The following is a 17,809-nucleotide window of genomic DNA, read 5'->3' on the forward strand; positions in this document are numbered from 1 at the left end:
ACAAAGGAATACACTCATAGTTTTACTTAATAGCTTTACTCTTTTTCTACAAATTTATAAAAATAAGAAATAAGAAGATGTGGTATGAGTTCACCGCTCCCTCCAAGTCATAAAAAATATACCATTCTAAGTCAATAGTTATCAAAGGTACCAGGCTTATGATATGATACGCCAGACGGGCGTTTCGTTTACAAAAAGACTCATCAGTGACGCTCAGATCAAAATAGTCTTCAAGACGGAGTCACACCGATCAGTGCCCAAAAATTACTAGTAACAATTCAAACAGGAACATCAACTGTCTCATCTATACAAAAACCCCGGAGAAACAAGAAACATGTATGAACCTCAAAAATGACAACCACTGAAAAAAATTAAATCACAAATATATTGAACTTCGAGGAAAGACGGTAGGTTTCTGACTTAGAACAGGTGCAAAAAAATACAGTCGGGTTTTAACACTACTAGCATGGTTTTGTTTTCATCTCTTTGTCAGTTTATATGTTATATTCTAAACTCCGAAAAAAAAATGCGGTCAGTGTGGTATAACTATTTTTGCAAAAATTTTTTTTCACTTTTAAAATCATCACTTCTTTATAGGTATTTGATTCAAAGATTAAAATGTTACTATCTAAATCAGATTTCACTTATTCGGCAAATCAATGTACCTGTTCTAAAATACGATTGCTTTTAGCCCACGAAGAAGCTCAATGAAACTTACAATATATATCTTGTAAAAAATGTTCCTTTTATGGTGATAAATGAACTAATTGAAATAAACTAAGAACCTACAGAAAATTTAAAGTGAAGTATATACTGGAAATTATTGAATTCATATAAAAAATTACAAACAACAAATAGGCCAAAAGAAAAATTTGTAATAGTATGCCGGCTATTGAACGCGTTTGATATAGTAAAACAGCATAAGGAAAAAGAATATGTCATTTATGCCGTAAAGAGGTCAGAGATGAATTCCATTTAATCATAACATGTACAGAACTTAATAAACCGAGAAAAAGAATGAATGAATGAATGAATATTTTAAATGATAACTTTATATTGGAGACATGTTGTTGAAATAGTATTAATATAAATACTAATATATGTTTTTTTGTAATGCTACATGCATATTTTTGTATTCTTTTCTGTTTATCGTTTTGTTATTTATATGTTTGCTTGTTTTTTTTTTATTTAGTATCAATCCTATTGTTTGGGTTTTAGACAAATAAAATTCTCATTCTTGTTCTTGTTCTTCTTTTATTGATCAATAAAGGCAACAGTAGTATACCGCTGTTCAAAACTCATAAATCTATGGACAAAAAAAACAAAATCGGGGAAACAAACTAAAACTGAGGGAAACGCATTAAATATTAGAGGAGAACAACGACACAACATTGAAATGTAACACACACAGCAACGGACTAAGCATTAGACAAAATCCGATATGATATCAATATGATAGGTAAATCTTACAAGCGAATTTTATTCTCGTATTAATTAAATGCGTCTATACAAAGATATTTATTTGTTGATACCTAATATCTTGTTGTTCAATTTATCTTTTGGTGATATCTGCTCTCACATTTATTCACCAACTATCTAAATATTCTGACACATATAGCTTGCCATCAGATCTCAGTGACTTGCAGTTAATAAAAACTAATTCCAAAGAAAATATTGAGATTGATATGACTAACAATGAGAGAAAAATCTGCCGGAAACTAAATGACGTAGATGACCTATGATAGACAAAAACCAATAGAAAGCTTACAGAGTCCCTGAAATGACAAGTTGTAAAACAACGACGACATCATGTATGTACAAAACAACAAACGAAACGCGAATATAATGTAAAGTAACAAACGATAACAATTGAATTAACGCCATCTGAGTTCGCATATATGGAATTGAACGGGGTGGGGTGAAAAGATGTGTGTGGACATCCAACCAATTCCTTACCTGGAACAATGGTGTAACAGGACAACATAAGAACAAACTATAAAACTATTGACTATTGACAAAAGTTGAAGATGCATTGACTTATTAGACCTATACAAGACACTTCTCACGACATCTAACAGACTAATGATATATCTGTAAAATATCGTTATGCTCTAGACTTCCTTTAAATGAAGGGGTGAAAAGTGTTTTATTATACATTTATTCATTATCCATTAGATTGTCAAAAATCATGTCCGCAGTGAAAGTTGTTTATTTCAGTAATACATGTACACTGTTTACTCAGGTAGTGGTATTTACCATATGTGGATTATAAAATAAAACTCTAAAAAAACTTCTGGATTATTTTAAATAGCGATCTTTCTCTTAAATTATATCTATCAAAACTTTTAATTTTTCAACCATATATCCTATCATTCACTATGTTAAATTCAAACCTCGTTTAAAAGGAATAATCCATAATGCTGTTCAACATGAAAATGGTAGCATTCGCTATAAATTTATTACTTTTGGATGCCGCATAGTTTGTCAATAGTGAATAAAAAGGTAATACAAGGCACACGGAAAAACAAGTGATGCTGGATTTGCTTATTGACAACTTATTTGTGATAGACTTTTTTAAACAAATTTTCGGCTTTGATTTGTGAACGAACTGTGCGCCTTTCATTATCGACTTCTTATTATGTGCACATGAGTCATTGTTCGTTCATACATTTCTCAAAAACAAAAAGATGAAAGAAGCCAGATCATTTAAATTTCTCATGCAGATATGTTTATGATGTTCTTTTTATTAACAATCCAATCTTTTATCATTATGTTCCGTTATAAAAAAGAAGATGTGGTATAATTATCAATGAGACAAATCACCACAGGGACCAAATAACACATAAATTTTCAACTGTATGTCATCGTACGGACTTCAACAATGAGCAAAGCCTATACTGTATAGTCAGTTATAAAAGGCCCCGAAATGACAATTGTAAAACATTTCAAACGAGAAAACTAATGGCCTAATTTATTTACAAAAAATGGACGAAAAACAAATATGTAACACATCATCAAACGACAACCACTGAATTACAGGCCCCTGGCTTTGGACAGGAACATATATAAAAAATGTAACGGGGATAAACATGTCAGCAGGGTTCCAACACTCAGAGTCTCTCCTTAACCTGGGACAGTGGTATAACAGTAGAACTTTATCTAACAAAAACACATTGTGGTAATTGTATATCCCAACAGCAAAAAGACACTTAGTACTGATCTGAGAGTACTCGGAGTTACTGACAGCTAGTTCAAAGCCACTAACATGTAATGAAAAATCACGTATTTAAGACTAAATAATCAATCAGTACACATACTACATCCAATATAATTAGTGTAAAGAAGCCATAAACAGTCAGAGAAAAACATGACCTTATGCAAAGCCAAGATACAGGTCTCGGCAGATTGTAGATCCATGAATGTGTATATGTATATAACAATAATATTTAATTTGCTTTTGATTTACTGATAACAAAATCAATATTAATACCAATAAAGGCCATATCCAATGATCTAATTACAATGTTGAATTGTCAACCTTTTAGAATAAGTTTATTTAAAGGATCAATAAAGGATCATCCTTATATGATGTGCAAATATCCTTATATGATGTGCAAATATCATTATATGATGTGCCAACATATTTATATGATGTGCATATATACTTATATGATGTGCTTATATACTTATATGATGTGCAAATATACTTTATATGATGTGCAAATGTACTTATATGATGTGCAAATATTCTTATATGATGTGCAAACATAGTTATATGATGTGCAAATGTACTTATAGTATGTGCAAAGATCCTTATATGATGTGCAAATATACTCATATCATGTGCAAATATACGTATATGATGTGAAGTTACCATTATATTATGTGCAAAGATCTTTATATGATGTGGTTGTGTCATTATATTATGTGCTTGTTATCTTATATGATGTGGTTTGGTTAACTTCATTATATGATGTCGAAACGTCATTATATAATGTGCTTTCATCGTCGTTATGTTCAATAAACATGATTACGATTAGAATGATTACTGTCTACGTCATAACTGATTCCGATCATAACTCGATTTAGAAATTACCAAATCCGGGTTACAAACCTAAACTTAGGGAAACACATCAAATATAAAAGGAGAACAACGACACAACAGAAACACTAAAATGCAACACACAAAGAAACGAACTATCCGATTACAATAGCCATTTTTCTGACTTAGTACAGGACATAACCCGTCGATAAACTTTGTTGCCAAACCGAACATAAATGTTATCAAGGAAAAAATTAATAGCTTCAATATATTCTCCAGAACTAGAAATTCGTTTTCGCGTATGTGCTTTTTCTATATGCCTGTTTGTTTTTCTTGTTGACATTTTTGTTTCTTTTTTATAGTGATTGAGATTATAACATATTGTGGACTGTGGTACCCCTTTTTGACATTTTTTTATCTATTATGTCGGTTTGTTTTGTTCATACATTGTTGTCAATATAATGGAGCTTAATGCGACTGTCTTACAAGTGAGAGGTTTAGTTAGCTATAAAAACAGATTTAATCCATTATTTTCTACATTAAAAAATGCTTGAATGAAATCAGGAATTTGACATCTATTATTAGTTCGTTTATTGTGTTTGAGCTTTTGATTTTGCCAGCATTTGATTAGAGTCTTCCCATTTTGAATTTTCATCGGAGATCGGTATTTTATTATTTTTCTTTTAATCATTCATTTGTTCTTTACCAGTCAATCATAACAATACTACCTTTTTTTTAGGCAAGCGAAACTGACCACAGGTTTTGTTTTACTATAAATGCATGTTTCCATATTTTGTTCTTGATGGTTCTGAAGGTTGTATGTTGTTTGCTTTCTAAACTCTGAGATTTCATCATGACGAATGAAGGTTAAAACCTGTGACATACACCTGCCGTATTCAGTATTAGACGTTTTATGTAATCATCACATTATTGAACTCATCTAGTTTATAGTTAAATACTTTCATCTAGAGTATATAATATTAAAAAATCTTTGATGTATTGTTACAGATAATTGTTTAAAAGACAAATGAAAACACCGAGGTCGTTTTAGGTTTATAGGATTTCAAAGGAGTTGAAAATCACAGCCACAGTTTGTAGACAAACCTTAAATCAATCTCGCATTGTATAAATGATATCACATTACATACATTGTATGACAAGCTATATGTTTTAACAAAAGGGGATAAACCAAAAAATTACCCAACGAAATTTCTTTAAAAAAAAAACTTTTCTCCTTCGTTGTCAGTGCTAGGTGCTGGGATGATTTCTAACTAGAGATTTCAATGATTACACGAATATCCTGCAGTAGTACAGAGTATCGAATATTTGAATGATGCTCGATGAATGTTTTTCCTGGTAGGGCATTGGTCACTTCTTCAATGAAATAGAAAGTTAAAATCATCTCTTTTGTTGTAAAGTTTCATTTTCAACCGACCCTCAATGTCTACTTCTAGATGTAAGTCAAGATAATTGCAAACTTAACTGTATCTGTTGTATCCTTAATCACTAGTTCGATGGGATAGATGTGTTCAACATAGATAACACATTTGAATTATTATAGAGAGAACATCATCTATATAGCAGAAAGTAAAGTTAAAGGATATTGCCATACAAATTCGGAAGTAAAAAACAAACCGACAACGCCAGGCAAAATAAAAAATCAAAAACAAAAGACAGACATACAGACAGACAGACAACTATTATTTGGTCCAATATAATGATGTTGAGGGACGAAAGATACCAAAGGGACAGTCAAACTCATAAATCTAAAACAAACTGACAACGCCATGGCTAAAAATGAAAAAGACAAACAGAAAAACAATAGTACATGACACAACATAGAAAACTAAAGAATAAACAACACGAACCCCACCAAAAACTAGGGGTGATCTCAGGTGCTCCGGAAGGGTAAGCAGATCCTGCTTCAATTAGGCTACGCCTTATGAAGTGTAAGCGCGTATTATTATTGTTCCGGTTTGTAGATATTTTTTCGCGAGAACTCAAGTATCGCTCGATAAAACAAATGAGTCCTCGATAAGTAATTCTGTAATGAGTTGACATACCCCTATTAATAAATAAAGGCAACAGTAGTATACCGCTGTTCAAAAGTCAAAAAACGACTGAGAGAAAACAAATCCGAATTACAAACTAAAACAGAGGGAAACACATCAACATCAACAACGGAACAACTGAAACACGGAAGTGCAACAAAACCAAACGCCATCGTGCATAGTAACGAACTATTTGATAACAACTGCCATATTCCTAAAATGGTGGGTTGAGCCGGGTTTTATGGGTAGACAAATCTCCTGCTTATATGGGAATGCTAAAAAAAAAAAAAAAATCTGAAACAGTTTTAAACGAGTTGCGACCAAAAATAACCTAGATCTTGATTTAATTGTTATGCCGTTGTATTGCTCTCCCGTTAACGCTTGTCCCTTCTAACCTATGCTCCTAATTAAGCAGACCGTCTTTACAGTAACAAAGTGTAAGTCTTCGAACTTCGAAGTCTTCGTTCGGATTACAAGTTTATAGAACGAAAATAAGACAAAATCAAACGCTTTCAATCAACGGAAAATATCATTTTACTTTAGAATTTATTGTATGAGAGGGGACAATAACGATAATCCTTAACGAAACGCCTGTCGTGTTATACGTTTTTAGGTAATCAACAAACTATCGAATCAATTTAGTATTAAAAGTTAATACCTTTATTCGGCTTATATAATTAGATATAAGGTGTATTTTTACAAATCTCTATATCAATGAATATATTGGTGGGTGTGAGCAGATGCAATAAAAGAGGGGCTAGAAATGAAAAAGACAAACAGATAAATAATAGTACAAGAAAACTAAAGACTGAGCAACACGAACCCCATCAAAAACTGGGGTGATTTCAGGTGCTCCAACGAAATATCGATGTAAATGATTTGTATGTGTTCCATTTCTGCCAGTACAAAAGGTATTAAAAGAAATAACAAAAGTATATCCATTGTCCATGAAAAGGCAAAGAAGAATAGATTTAAGAAGATGTGGTATGAGTGCCAATGGGACAACTCTAAATCCCAGTCACAAATAGTAAAAGTATACCATTACAGGGCAACATACGATCTTCAAACACGGTGCCTTGGATCACACCGAAGAATAAGCTATGAAGGACCCCCAAATTCTAGTGTAAAACCATTCAAATGGGAAGAAGTAGCTAGAAGCCTTAATTGACATCTGACCTATATTGATCGTGTAATTATTATGAGCATTCTGTATATCCTTCAGGGCGTACATAACACCGAATGAAGTTAACTCTTAAAAATCAGCTGAGTGTTTTAATCACACACTTTCAGTAAGGAGAAATCAAACTGTTAAACGATAAAAATTCGTGTTTGATAACTGCTATATAGCCAACCAAATTATTCATGTAAATTGTGGAGTTCAATTAGTTATCAAAAGTACCAGGATTATAATTTAGTACGCCAGACGCGCGTTTCGTCTACATAAGACTCATCAGTGACGCTCATATCAAAATAGTTATAAAGCCAAACAATACAAAGTTGAAGAGCATAATTAAGAGAATCCAAAATTCCAAAAAGTTGTGCCAAATACGGCTAAGGTAATCTATTCCTGGGACAAGAAAATCCTTTGTTTTTCGAAAAATTCAAAGTTTTGTATCAGGAAATTTATAAAAATGATCACATTATTGATATTCATGTCAACACCGAAGTGCTGACTACTGGGCTGGTGATACCCTCGGGGACGAAACGTCCACCATGCAGGAAATGTCTACAAAATTTTCATATTTTTGCAAAAAATCAAAGTTAATATTTTGTCAAAACTTTATGAAAATTATACGAAATCTATTTAAGTCAAAGTGTTTGATACCCCTTAACTTTAAAAAAAAAAATAGTTGAAAACTTGAAATGAAGGTCAAAGTTCAGTATGTTTTTGGTATATTTGGAACTTATACATAACGTACAAACCCGTGTCTAATGAAGGTTAATCCTGAGACGTTTTATGAATCATTATACTATTGAACTCATTTAGTTTCCAGGTAAATACTTTTATACAGAGTATATATTATTAAAACTAAATCTGTGGTGTATTGTTACGGATAAATGTTTAAAAGGCAAATGAAAACACTGAGGTCGTTCTAGGTTTATAGGATTTCAAATCACAGACACAGTTTGAAAACAGACAAACCTCAAATCAATCTCATTGTATAAATCATATCACATAACAAAAATAAAAACAAAAAAAATTGTATGACAAGCTAATTAGGTATTGACAGAAGTTTCAATAAAAGCAGATTAATAACTAAAAAATAGCGCTACGAAATGTCTTTCAAAAATAATTGACATCTTTCAACTCCGTGGTTCTGGTATGATTTATAACTAGGGACGTCAACGAGTACTCAAATTTAAAGTAACGAGTATCGACGACCCAATTGGTACGTACTCGATGAATGGGTTTCCTGTTAGGACATTGTTCACTCCTTTTCGTAAATGGACCTTTTGGAGAATGTCCCAAAGTTAATACAATAGAAATAAACTAAATAGTCACAGTTAAAACACTTTTAATTAGTTCTGTTCAAAACTGTCTTTTACAATTCTTCCAAAATCTCCCGTTTTGAAATACTTTACAAACATTTTTCACTTTTAGAGCAACGTACAAGACGTTAAAGCTTTATCATAATATCATTTTATTTATTAAAGTTTTTTTTTGTTTTTAAAGACAATTACAAAAAACTGGCGTATCATATGTTTTAGGCAATCAAACACAATCGCTTTTTCAGAATCTAAACGACTATGGGTAATCTCATTGATCGTACACCAAAGTGAAAATAACGTTACATCATTGGTTGGATTTCCATTGTTTAGAACGTTTTAAACTAATCAAAACATTTTGGTTTACTCTTTTGAAAATATTACACAGACCGCATTAGATTATGAAACGGGGAATTAAGTAATAAGAGTTAATACTTTAATTACTTATGTAATGTTAAAACAAGATCTATGGTGTAGTTTTACAGATCATTGTAATGGATATTTGTAAGTAGAAAGTACTGAGCAGATGAAACTACAAACACAATATCGAGGTAAATGAGTGTGTTAGTACTTGTACAGTAATTGTTATGATTTTGTATATCCTTTCAAATGCAATTAATTGAAATCATGAAATAAAGTGGAACAAATTTAGTTTTAAAAGGATGATGATCGATATACCTTCAGGACTGTTCCTTATATAGATATAGGAAGAAATGGTATGAGTGTCAATGAGACAACTCTCCATCCAAGTCACAATTTATAAAAGTAAACCATTATAGGTCAAGGTACGGCTTTTAACTCGGAGCTTTGTCTAACACTAGACAGCAAGCTATGAAGGACCCAAAATTACTTGACTGTGTAAAATCATTCAAACGGGAAAACCAACGGTTTAATCTATATAAAAAAAAATTACGAGAAACGAGAAACACTTATGAACCACATCAACAAACTACAACTACAGAACATCAGATTTCTGACTTACGACAGGTGCAAATAATTGCAGCGGGTTTAAACGTTTTAGTGGTACAAAACCGTCATCCTCATCTGAAACAATAGTGTAACATCACAATATAGTCTGTTAAATTGAGCGGTACACATAATTGGTTGACTGTTGCTTGCTTTACGTCCCGTAATTGAGTTCATGTATATCCAGGACGAGAAAATAATAACCATAAATACTCGCACAAGGTACGTTATGAAAGATAGGTCGATCGTAACGGACACCTATAAAAAATTGTTGCAAGAGTTCGTTAACTTGAGGAGGATGTGGCATCAAGGATATCACCAGGCTTATAGTCAGCACTTCGGTGTTGATATGAAAATCAATTATATGGTATTTTTTTTAATAAATTAACTGTTTGCAAAAGTATGAATTATTCGAAACAATAAGGATTTTCTTACCCAAGGCATATATTACCTCAGCCGTATTTGGCCCAACTTCATGGAATTTTGTGTCCTTCATGCTCTTCAAATTTATACTTGTTTGGCTTTCTAACTAGTTTGATCTAAGCGTCACTGATGAGTCTTATGTAGACAAAATCGCGGCACGTCTTGCGTATCAAATTATAAGCCTGGTACCTTTGATAACTATCAATCTTACACGAGGCATCGGATTTAACGTCCTCGTTCCGACCGGACGTGGAAACGTACATTTTATTATATCCTGCACACAAAAAAATAGACACCCAACAGCCGAACAAGAGAAATCCAGGACTAATAATATCTTTATTTCTCAGTCTGTCCTTCAAAAACAATTAGAAAATGAGATTAGTAATTAGTAATAAACGTCTTTCATTACAATGTCAAAATGCTGAAATGTTTTTTTATGTACACAACAATAACCGAGAAAACAATATACATCAATAAATGACAATCACTGCAGTGCCTCGCACCTTAACTAACTTGGAAAGTGTTATAAAATAATAACAATCTTTATAAATCAGTTGAAAAGGTCTCATAACTCGTCAGAACGATATAAAGCAAAAGTACTTATCTATCAAAGACACAACGTACGGCATATATTACCTCAGCCGTATTTGGCAAAACTTTTAGGAATTTTTGGTGCTCAACGCTCTTCAACTTTGTACTTTATTTGGCCCTATAAACATTTTTTGATTCGAGCGTCACTGATGAGTCTTTTGGAGACAAAAACGCGTATATGGCGTATTAAATTATAATCCTAGACTTTGGTATCTATCTACTCTAGAAAGTGGTATAAAATAATAACAAACTATACAAATCAGTGGAAAAGGCCTTATAACTCATCAGATCGATATAAAGCAAAAGAACAAATACCAAAGGCACCAAAGACACCACGTACAAACTTAATGCACTGGCAGTTATTAAAATCAAGTTCAATGTCAACAGCAACTAATAAAAAAGTATCTGGTTATCAGTAGGTAAATGAAAATCTTGTAAAAACACAAAAATAATTTGTTTTCTGTTTCTGTTGATGAAGTCAGTTATGTTTTTCTCAAAGTACATCCTTTTCATACCTCTATAGTGACGTAATTTTAAAAAGTAATCAAAGGTATCGTTTCAATTATTTTTTAACCATAGGTTCTCTTTTGGTAGATAAATCATTTAAACGGTAATTGATATGACCTATGAGTAGACAATGAAACAAATCCAATTTCGTGATCAGAGTTCGGTTATCAGATTTGCTTAATGAATATTGTGATTTCTGAACACTTAAATTCGGAAAACTCTCATATAACAATAAAAAAGTATACGATATTTACAATTGATATCATCAATCTAAAAGGCGCGATTGATAAACTATCAAGAAATTATCACATAGTTTGTTCCGATTAATTATGATACTTGGTTTCAATATAATATTTTTTATTTTCTACAATGTCATAAATTTGCAACATCTGTTTATCACAATAATGAACTCTAAGCCACATAAGTGATTAAACTGAACCCCTGTTGTGTTCACTTATCGCCAAACTATCTTCATCTGTTTTGGCTGTTTTATGTGCGCACTGTATTGATCTAAGTCGGCTTTGGCTGTGCTTTGTGCAAATAGATATAAAAGAAGATGTATTATATAGGCCAATGAGACAACTCTCCATCCAAGTCATAATTTGTATAAAAATAAACCATTAATGGTCAAAGTACAGCCTTCAACACTGAGCTTTTGCTCACACCTAACAACAAGCTGTAAAGGGCCCCAAAATGACTAATGTAAAACCATTTAAACAGGAAAACCAAGTCTAATCTATATTAAAATGGAAAACGAGAAACACTCATGACCCACATTACTGTACATACTAGTCCTAAGGATATTCAGAGCATGCACGGTATACACAAATGAATTATATTCGGTCGCTTCTGGAGAAACTTCGATTAAGGTAAAGACAAAAGGGGTGTCTATCGTGCTATTCTCTGAACATTGGAATCTGCAGTCATTTAATTAGTGTGCATATCCTTAATATTTGTAATGGGTTTTTATTGCCGGGTCCGGGACTAAAATGTGTAAATTCAGCGTGTATTACTGCTTTTTTGTTCGATTGTTTGGTTCTACAGTGACACCGATTTATCAGTTGAAAGTTGAGCTGCTATATAATATGGCTACTGTTGCTGCAGTGGGACTTTTCATTTGTATCTTGCATTACTAATTATTTTAGTTTTAATATAACAAGCCGTTTCAAAACTGAACATTTAACTCTATGACCATTTTATTTTTGTTTATTGTTTTTTTTTCTATCTAGGCCTATAATTTTAACCGCAATATCTCAGTTGGAAGGAGTTAATCATACTTTTTTTTATCTGAGAAAAATAACCTAGTAAATAGGTATTAGTCCTACCCAATCTATATAGGCACTGGCTACGATTAGCTTGGAAAAGTAACAAATAAGATATACTGAATTATTGCTACTTCAGAGACTAACTGCCGAAATATACAATCATCACATGCGTTTGTAAAATGGAAAAGTCTACCTACCTACCTACCTACCTACCTACCTACCTAAGTCTACCTAAGTGTTTCCAAACGCAGGAGATCAGCTTGCTCCTCTATATTTGGCTCTATTTCACTGTCACTATCACTGTTGATTACTGTGCTACCTCCGATCATGAAGTTGTAATCTACTGTGTAGTCATAAATCATAGGATGTTCTTTCCAATATTTATCTAGTCTTCGTTCGAATGTTTTAACGTTTTTGGCAGTTACAATTGTCTCAGGAAAACTGTTCCAGACTTCCACTACTCTGTTGGTAAAATAATACTTTCTAACAAATGGAATGAAATCGGTTCCCAGTCTAAAAATGCGTTTCTGTGATTAGTCTCGGTAGTTACAATATTTTTTTTCTCGTTGTTACTTTTTTGCGGGTAACAGTAGCCAGTGCCTGCCTAATATATAATTTCGGATAAGTATCATGTCCACAGCCAAGACGGTCTGGAGTTTATGCAATAACTGTCATGGCTGCGCCCATGTCGACGGACACTGGAACTGATAAAATTCCAGTTTTAACTCCAAATGACGTTCAAAATTTTAGTTTCATAGTCGATAATGTTATTGGTGAAAAGAAGAAGCATAGAAACTTCTTTATGCCGTTTGGAACTGCTCCTCAGATGCCAAAATCAAGAGAAGAAGTATTCATTACTGCATTTTTTGAAAGTTGTTCATTCAGAGCCTCCGCGAGTTGTGTTGCAGGTATAATTTGATATATTGAATTATCATAGTATAAGCTTGTCTTTCCTGTGCGATGGAGACAAAATTTGAAGAAATAAAATACAGAAAAATGTGCTAACATCATAAACATGACTAAGTACAAGGTCACCAATTTTTACAAATTTTCATATGACATTAAAAAATATAAAACAAATTATTAGGTCCATCTGATAATTCAAATGTTCAAAAAATATAAGGACCTCTGAGCTACAGTCATGACAGAATCAGTGAATCCGGGGCCGTTGGCCCAAAATCATGTTTGCTCCCATTCCAACATTGATTATTACAAAATATAGACTCACCTAACCAGTGCTTGATAACGACCAGTGCTTGATAACACGCTACAGAAATGATTTTTTTAATGAAAATTAAACACTTTTGAATTCAAATATTTTTTGTTTTTATACATGTACCTTAAAAGGAGCTTTACAGGAAATATTCATTTTGCATGATCTTAACTTAACGGGAAATTACTAGCAGAAGATGAACCGACAGTGGTGAATCGAAATTTTGAAAAGATCGCTCTTGGAATCCGGTTTTAAAAAAAAACTTTAATTAAATATTTAGTAGAACTTTTGAAATAACATGGATCGATAATAAATTCATTTACAAATCAAATGATGTGATTCCTACAGTAATATTCAATCCAGGGTGTCTGTAACATCATGTTTTGTCCCCCTAGAGCCCCTTCATATTTTCACTTGACTTGCTCCCATTTTTATGTAAACAATATTTTGGGTAAACTTGCTTGTCCCTTCGTGCATATTCCGGTCAGTTGGGTGTTTCATATGTCACTGATGAGCCACAGTACTGCAATGTTTGTGTGCAGTGTGATAATAATGAATAGTGAATAATGAACTATGAACATATTTTACGGAACAAATAGTTTTCCAAACAAAACACATTTAAATCAAGTTTAGAATCTATGAATTTCTGTAAATATATTACCATTTCAGTAAAATTTAAATGCCAAATATCTGTTAAATGTTCATTTTATCAAATAGACATCATAGTTCTTATTTTATTTTATTTTATTTCTGAAGTTTTTATAACATTATCGAGAACTGGTCAAGTTGTATTCAAATGTGGAATATTTTTAGCATGTGAATCAAGCATGCCCCAAGGTGACGTCCTAATAGGAATTAAACAACCAATCAGGACCTTTTATTTCAAATAACTTTGATCAAACAAAAGATCATGAATAAGTTTGTACGATTATGTCGGTAAACAGTAAAAACCAGTGTTAAATTATCGAGCACTGGTCAGGAGAGTCTAGTTTAATATTTCGATATTCTGTTGTAAAAAGAGAAGGTTGAATATAAGAAAGCAACCATATGGTATTTGATGTGGTTCATAATGTTTCTTGTTATATTTATAGAGATAAGACAGTTGTTTTTCCCTTTTGAATGGTTTTACACTGTCATTTTTTGGGCAACAATGTAGTTTAATGACAAAAAATGCTAAAGAATTTGATTTGTTTTTACATTTCAACATGCATATACAAATACTCAGTAATAAGTCTTATATTTTGTTTAATGAATGCAGGTTTTGCACTAGGAGGAGCGTTTGGTCTGTTTACAGCCGGTATTGATCCAATGTCTACCATGACAACAGAGACACCAACCACTAGGATAGTACTCAAGGAAATGAAATCTAGATTCTTTTCATATGGTAAAAACTTTGCCTTAGTGGGATGTATGTTTGCTGGAACAGAATGCTGCCTAGAGTCAGTGAGTATAATACATGTATAATTATACTGTACTACATGTACATTGTATGTAGATTTTGTACCACAAAAATTAAGGATAGGCCAGGCAGTAATTATTATAGAGAAAATATTTCCAAAGAGACAGATTACATGTAGGCTGTGTAGGACATTTAAAATTCACATGGATAACTGTTTACAAAAACAGACTAGAACAGGAAAACACAACTCTAAAACAAAACATTGAATATTGAAAAAGACTTTATGTTTAATCACTATTGTGGATTCTATGTTGATTTTATGGGTATAGGTAAACCATGAGTTTAACAGTTCAACAAAGTATAAAATTCTATTGGCTTGTATGCAAACTTTTGCTAAACATCAAAATCAAATATCAACAAAAATATAAATATTCCTCAATCCATGAACCTACAATGATAACTATATTTATTGAGCATGAACTTGTATAAACAAATATTATTGTACAGTTGTCCACCAATAATTATATATTTAAACATGTCCAAAAGAAGATGAATATCAGACAAAGGGAGACAATCATGGAATGCTGTTCAAAAAGTTATGTGTATCACTAAACAAGAGTTTACATACAAATACAGAAAATTTCCATATACCTCACTTGTTAGACATATTGATAGGCTTCCACGGACGGTACTTCAAGTAGATGATATTTCTACACAATGTATATGAGAATGAAATTAGATAGGAGGTACGGTGCAACCTGTTTAAACCAAACCTCTTCTGGACTTCAGATTTTGTTTGGTTTTGGCAAATGTTCGGTTTTATCAGGTTCACAACGCATACAATTTGATATGACGGTGCTTACGAACATGTTTGGTTTATACAGGTTTTCGGTTTTGCCAGGTTTTACTGTATTTGTCAATGATCATGATTACACATCAACCCAACGTGACAACAAAACAGTTTTTCTCATTGAAGAAATTATTTGACAAATTAATCTGTATTAATATGAGTCAAATATTTTGTTTTTCAGTACCGCGGAAAGACAGAGTTAATCAATGGTACAATATCAGGAGGAATAGTTGGAGGTGTTTTAGGTTTAAGGGGTAAGAATAAAGTCTTGGTGATAGAAACAATGGTAATGATAATCAAAATTGTTTCCAAGTGTCAAAAACTTGAAAGAGATAGGCGTACAATCATTACAATTTTTACAAATTTACATAATTATTTCAACAAAAAATAAGATGTGGGTAAAATATGCATTTTGCAAATTGATGGTACAGAATCAGAGTTGCTGTTTAATTTCGAAATAGTTCAAGTGTATTTTTAGGTTTTTTTATGCAAGGATAACAACATAAAATTAATAATACATAGTATAATTTGCTATTCCAAATTGAATTTGGTGTCAGATGTGGGGACTGGGGGTAAAAGCAGAGGCCCTTGTCTCAGTTGTCTTCTTTACAGTTAAAAAAAATAAAATATGAGGCAAATGAATGTTGTAAAAAGCTAGTTTTGTTAAAAAAAATATCAGATTTGGAACACATCCTGACTTTATTGCTGGTTGTAAAACACATGAAAAGTGACAACTGCTTAGAGTGCATCAGAATTTGTGTTTCATCGAAAAATATACAAGCTGGACCCTTGATTACATGTCTGTTTTAGAATTCTTAAAAGATTTACATATTTACTTTAATTTCATAGCTCATATAAATGCAAAGAAAATTTTATAATGTGCTACATATTTGTGTTCTAGCAAATTTTGTTAGATGAAATTATCATTAAGTTTTCTTTATATTTTTAGCTGGACTAAAGGCTGGCATGCTTGGTGCAGCAGGATTTGCAGTGTTTTCTACAGCTATAGACTATTACATGAGACATCATTAACATAGGCTAAACCCACCAAATATTCACATGGTGGGCTATTTACACTGACTAAACCCTACTAACATACATATGACAAGTTCTTATCTCATTACATTTGTAAATTGTACTTTGGAAGGATGTAAATATATTGTGCAGAGATGATCTTATACTACTGTGGATTCATTATTATTCGTTGGATACCAATTTTCGTGGATTTCGTGGGTACAAGTGTACCACGAAATTAAATGTTCAACGAATGACATATTTTATATAGGCGTGTATGCAGACAATCGCAAAACCACGAAATTAAATATCCACGAACATGCAGGTTTTCCTTAATCCACGAAAATTGGTACCCACGAAAATAAATGAATCCACAGTAAAAGAAACACGATTCTGTATCTGAAAAGAAACATGTTCTGTATCTTAAAAGAAAACAAAAGAATACAAATGAAAAAAATACCTACAAGGGATGTTCCAAAATTTATTTTTTAGAGTGGATGGGGGTTAGGAAGGTACAAAATAAACAAGTGGTTATTATTTAGGTAGTTAAAAAAAAGAAATAATCAATTGATTTGACTTGGCAGGTAACATAAAAAAAAACCTTCCAACCTCTCCCCCATAATTTCATTTCCAGAACAGCTTTAATGTAGACTTTGTTTAGGTATAATTTTATCAGCTGGTGTTAAGAATCTGGGAATATGAAGAATAAAAAGAGTAAATGGAGTGTTTACCTTATATTAAGATAATGACTCTAAAAGCTTTTTAATTTTTAGGATGATATTGTGTATTATATATGTGAAGTTCTTGATTTTTGAATATATGTTTTTTTTAAGAGTTGAGTTTTCTTACTATGAAAATTGTGTATGATTACAATTATGATAAAAAAACATCTGAAGAGAGTATATTGAAACTTGTTATGACTGAGTCTGATATATATATAGGGATCATTATAAAGTTCAATTCCAGTTCATAGTCAATATTTGGTCAAGTCATTTGCATCT

At 32.1% G+C, this 17,809-nt stretch overlaps 1 protein-coding gene across 1 annotated transcript; it reads left to right on the top strand.

Moving 5' to 3' along the window:
* The first annotated feature begins 12,988 nt into the window (after positions 1-12,988).
* LOC143075183 (mitochondrial import inner membrane translocase subunit Tim22-like) lies at positions 12,989-16,977 on the top strand. Its single transcript, XM_076250523.1, has 4 exons — positions 12,989-13,240; positions 14,804-14,988; positions 15,976-16,048; positions 16,744-16,977. The coding sequence occupies exons 1-4, from the start codon at positions 13,006-13,008 to the stop codon at positions 16,824-16,826; spliced, it is 576 nt and encodes a 191-aa protein (XP_076106638.1). The 5' UTR covers positions 12,989-13,005; the 3' UTR covers positions 16,827-16,977.
* The last annotated feature ends 832 nt before the right edge of the window (positions 16,978-17,809 follow it).

This window comes from Mytilus galloprovincialis, chromosome 5 (genome assembly GCF_965363235.1).
Source record: "Mytilus galloprovincialis chromosome 5, xbMytGall1.hap1.1, whole genome shotgun sequence".
Taxonomy (NCBI): Eukaryota; Metazoa; Mollusca; class Bivalvia; order Mytilida; family Mytilidae; genus Mytilus; species Mytilus galloprovincialis.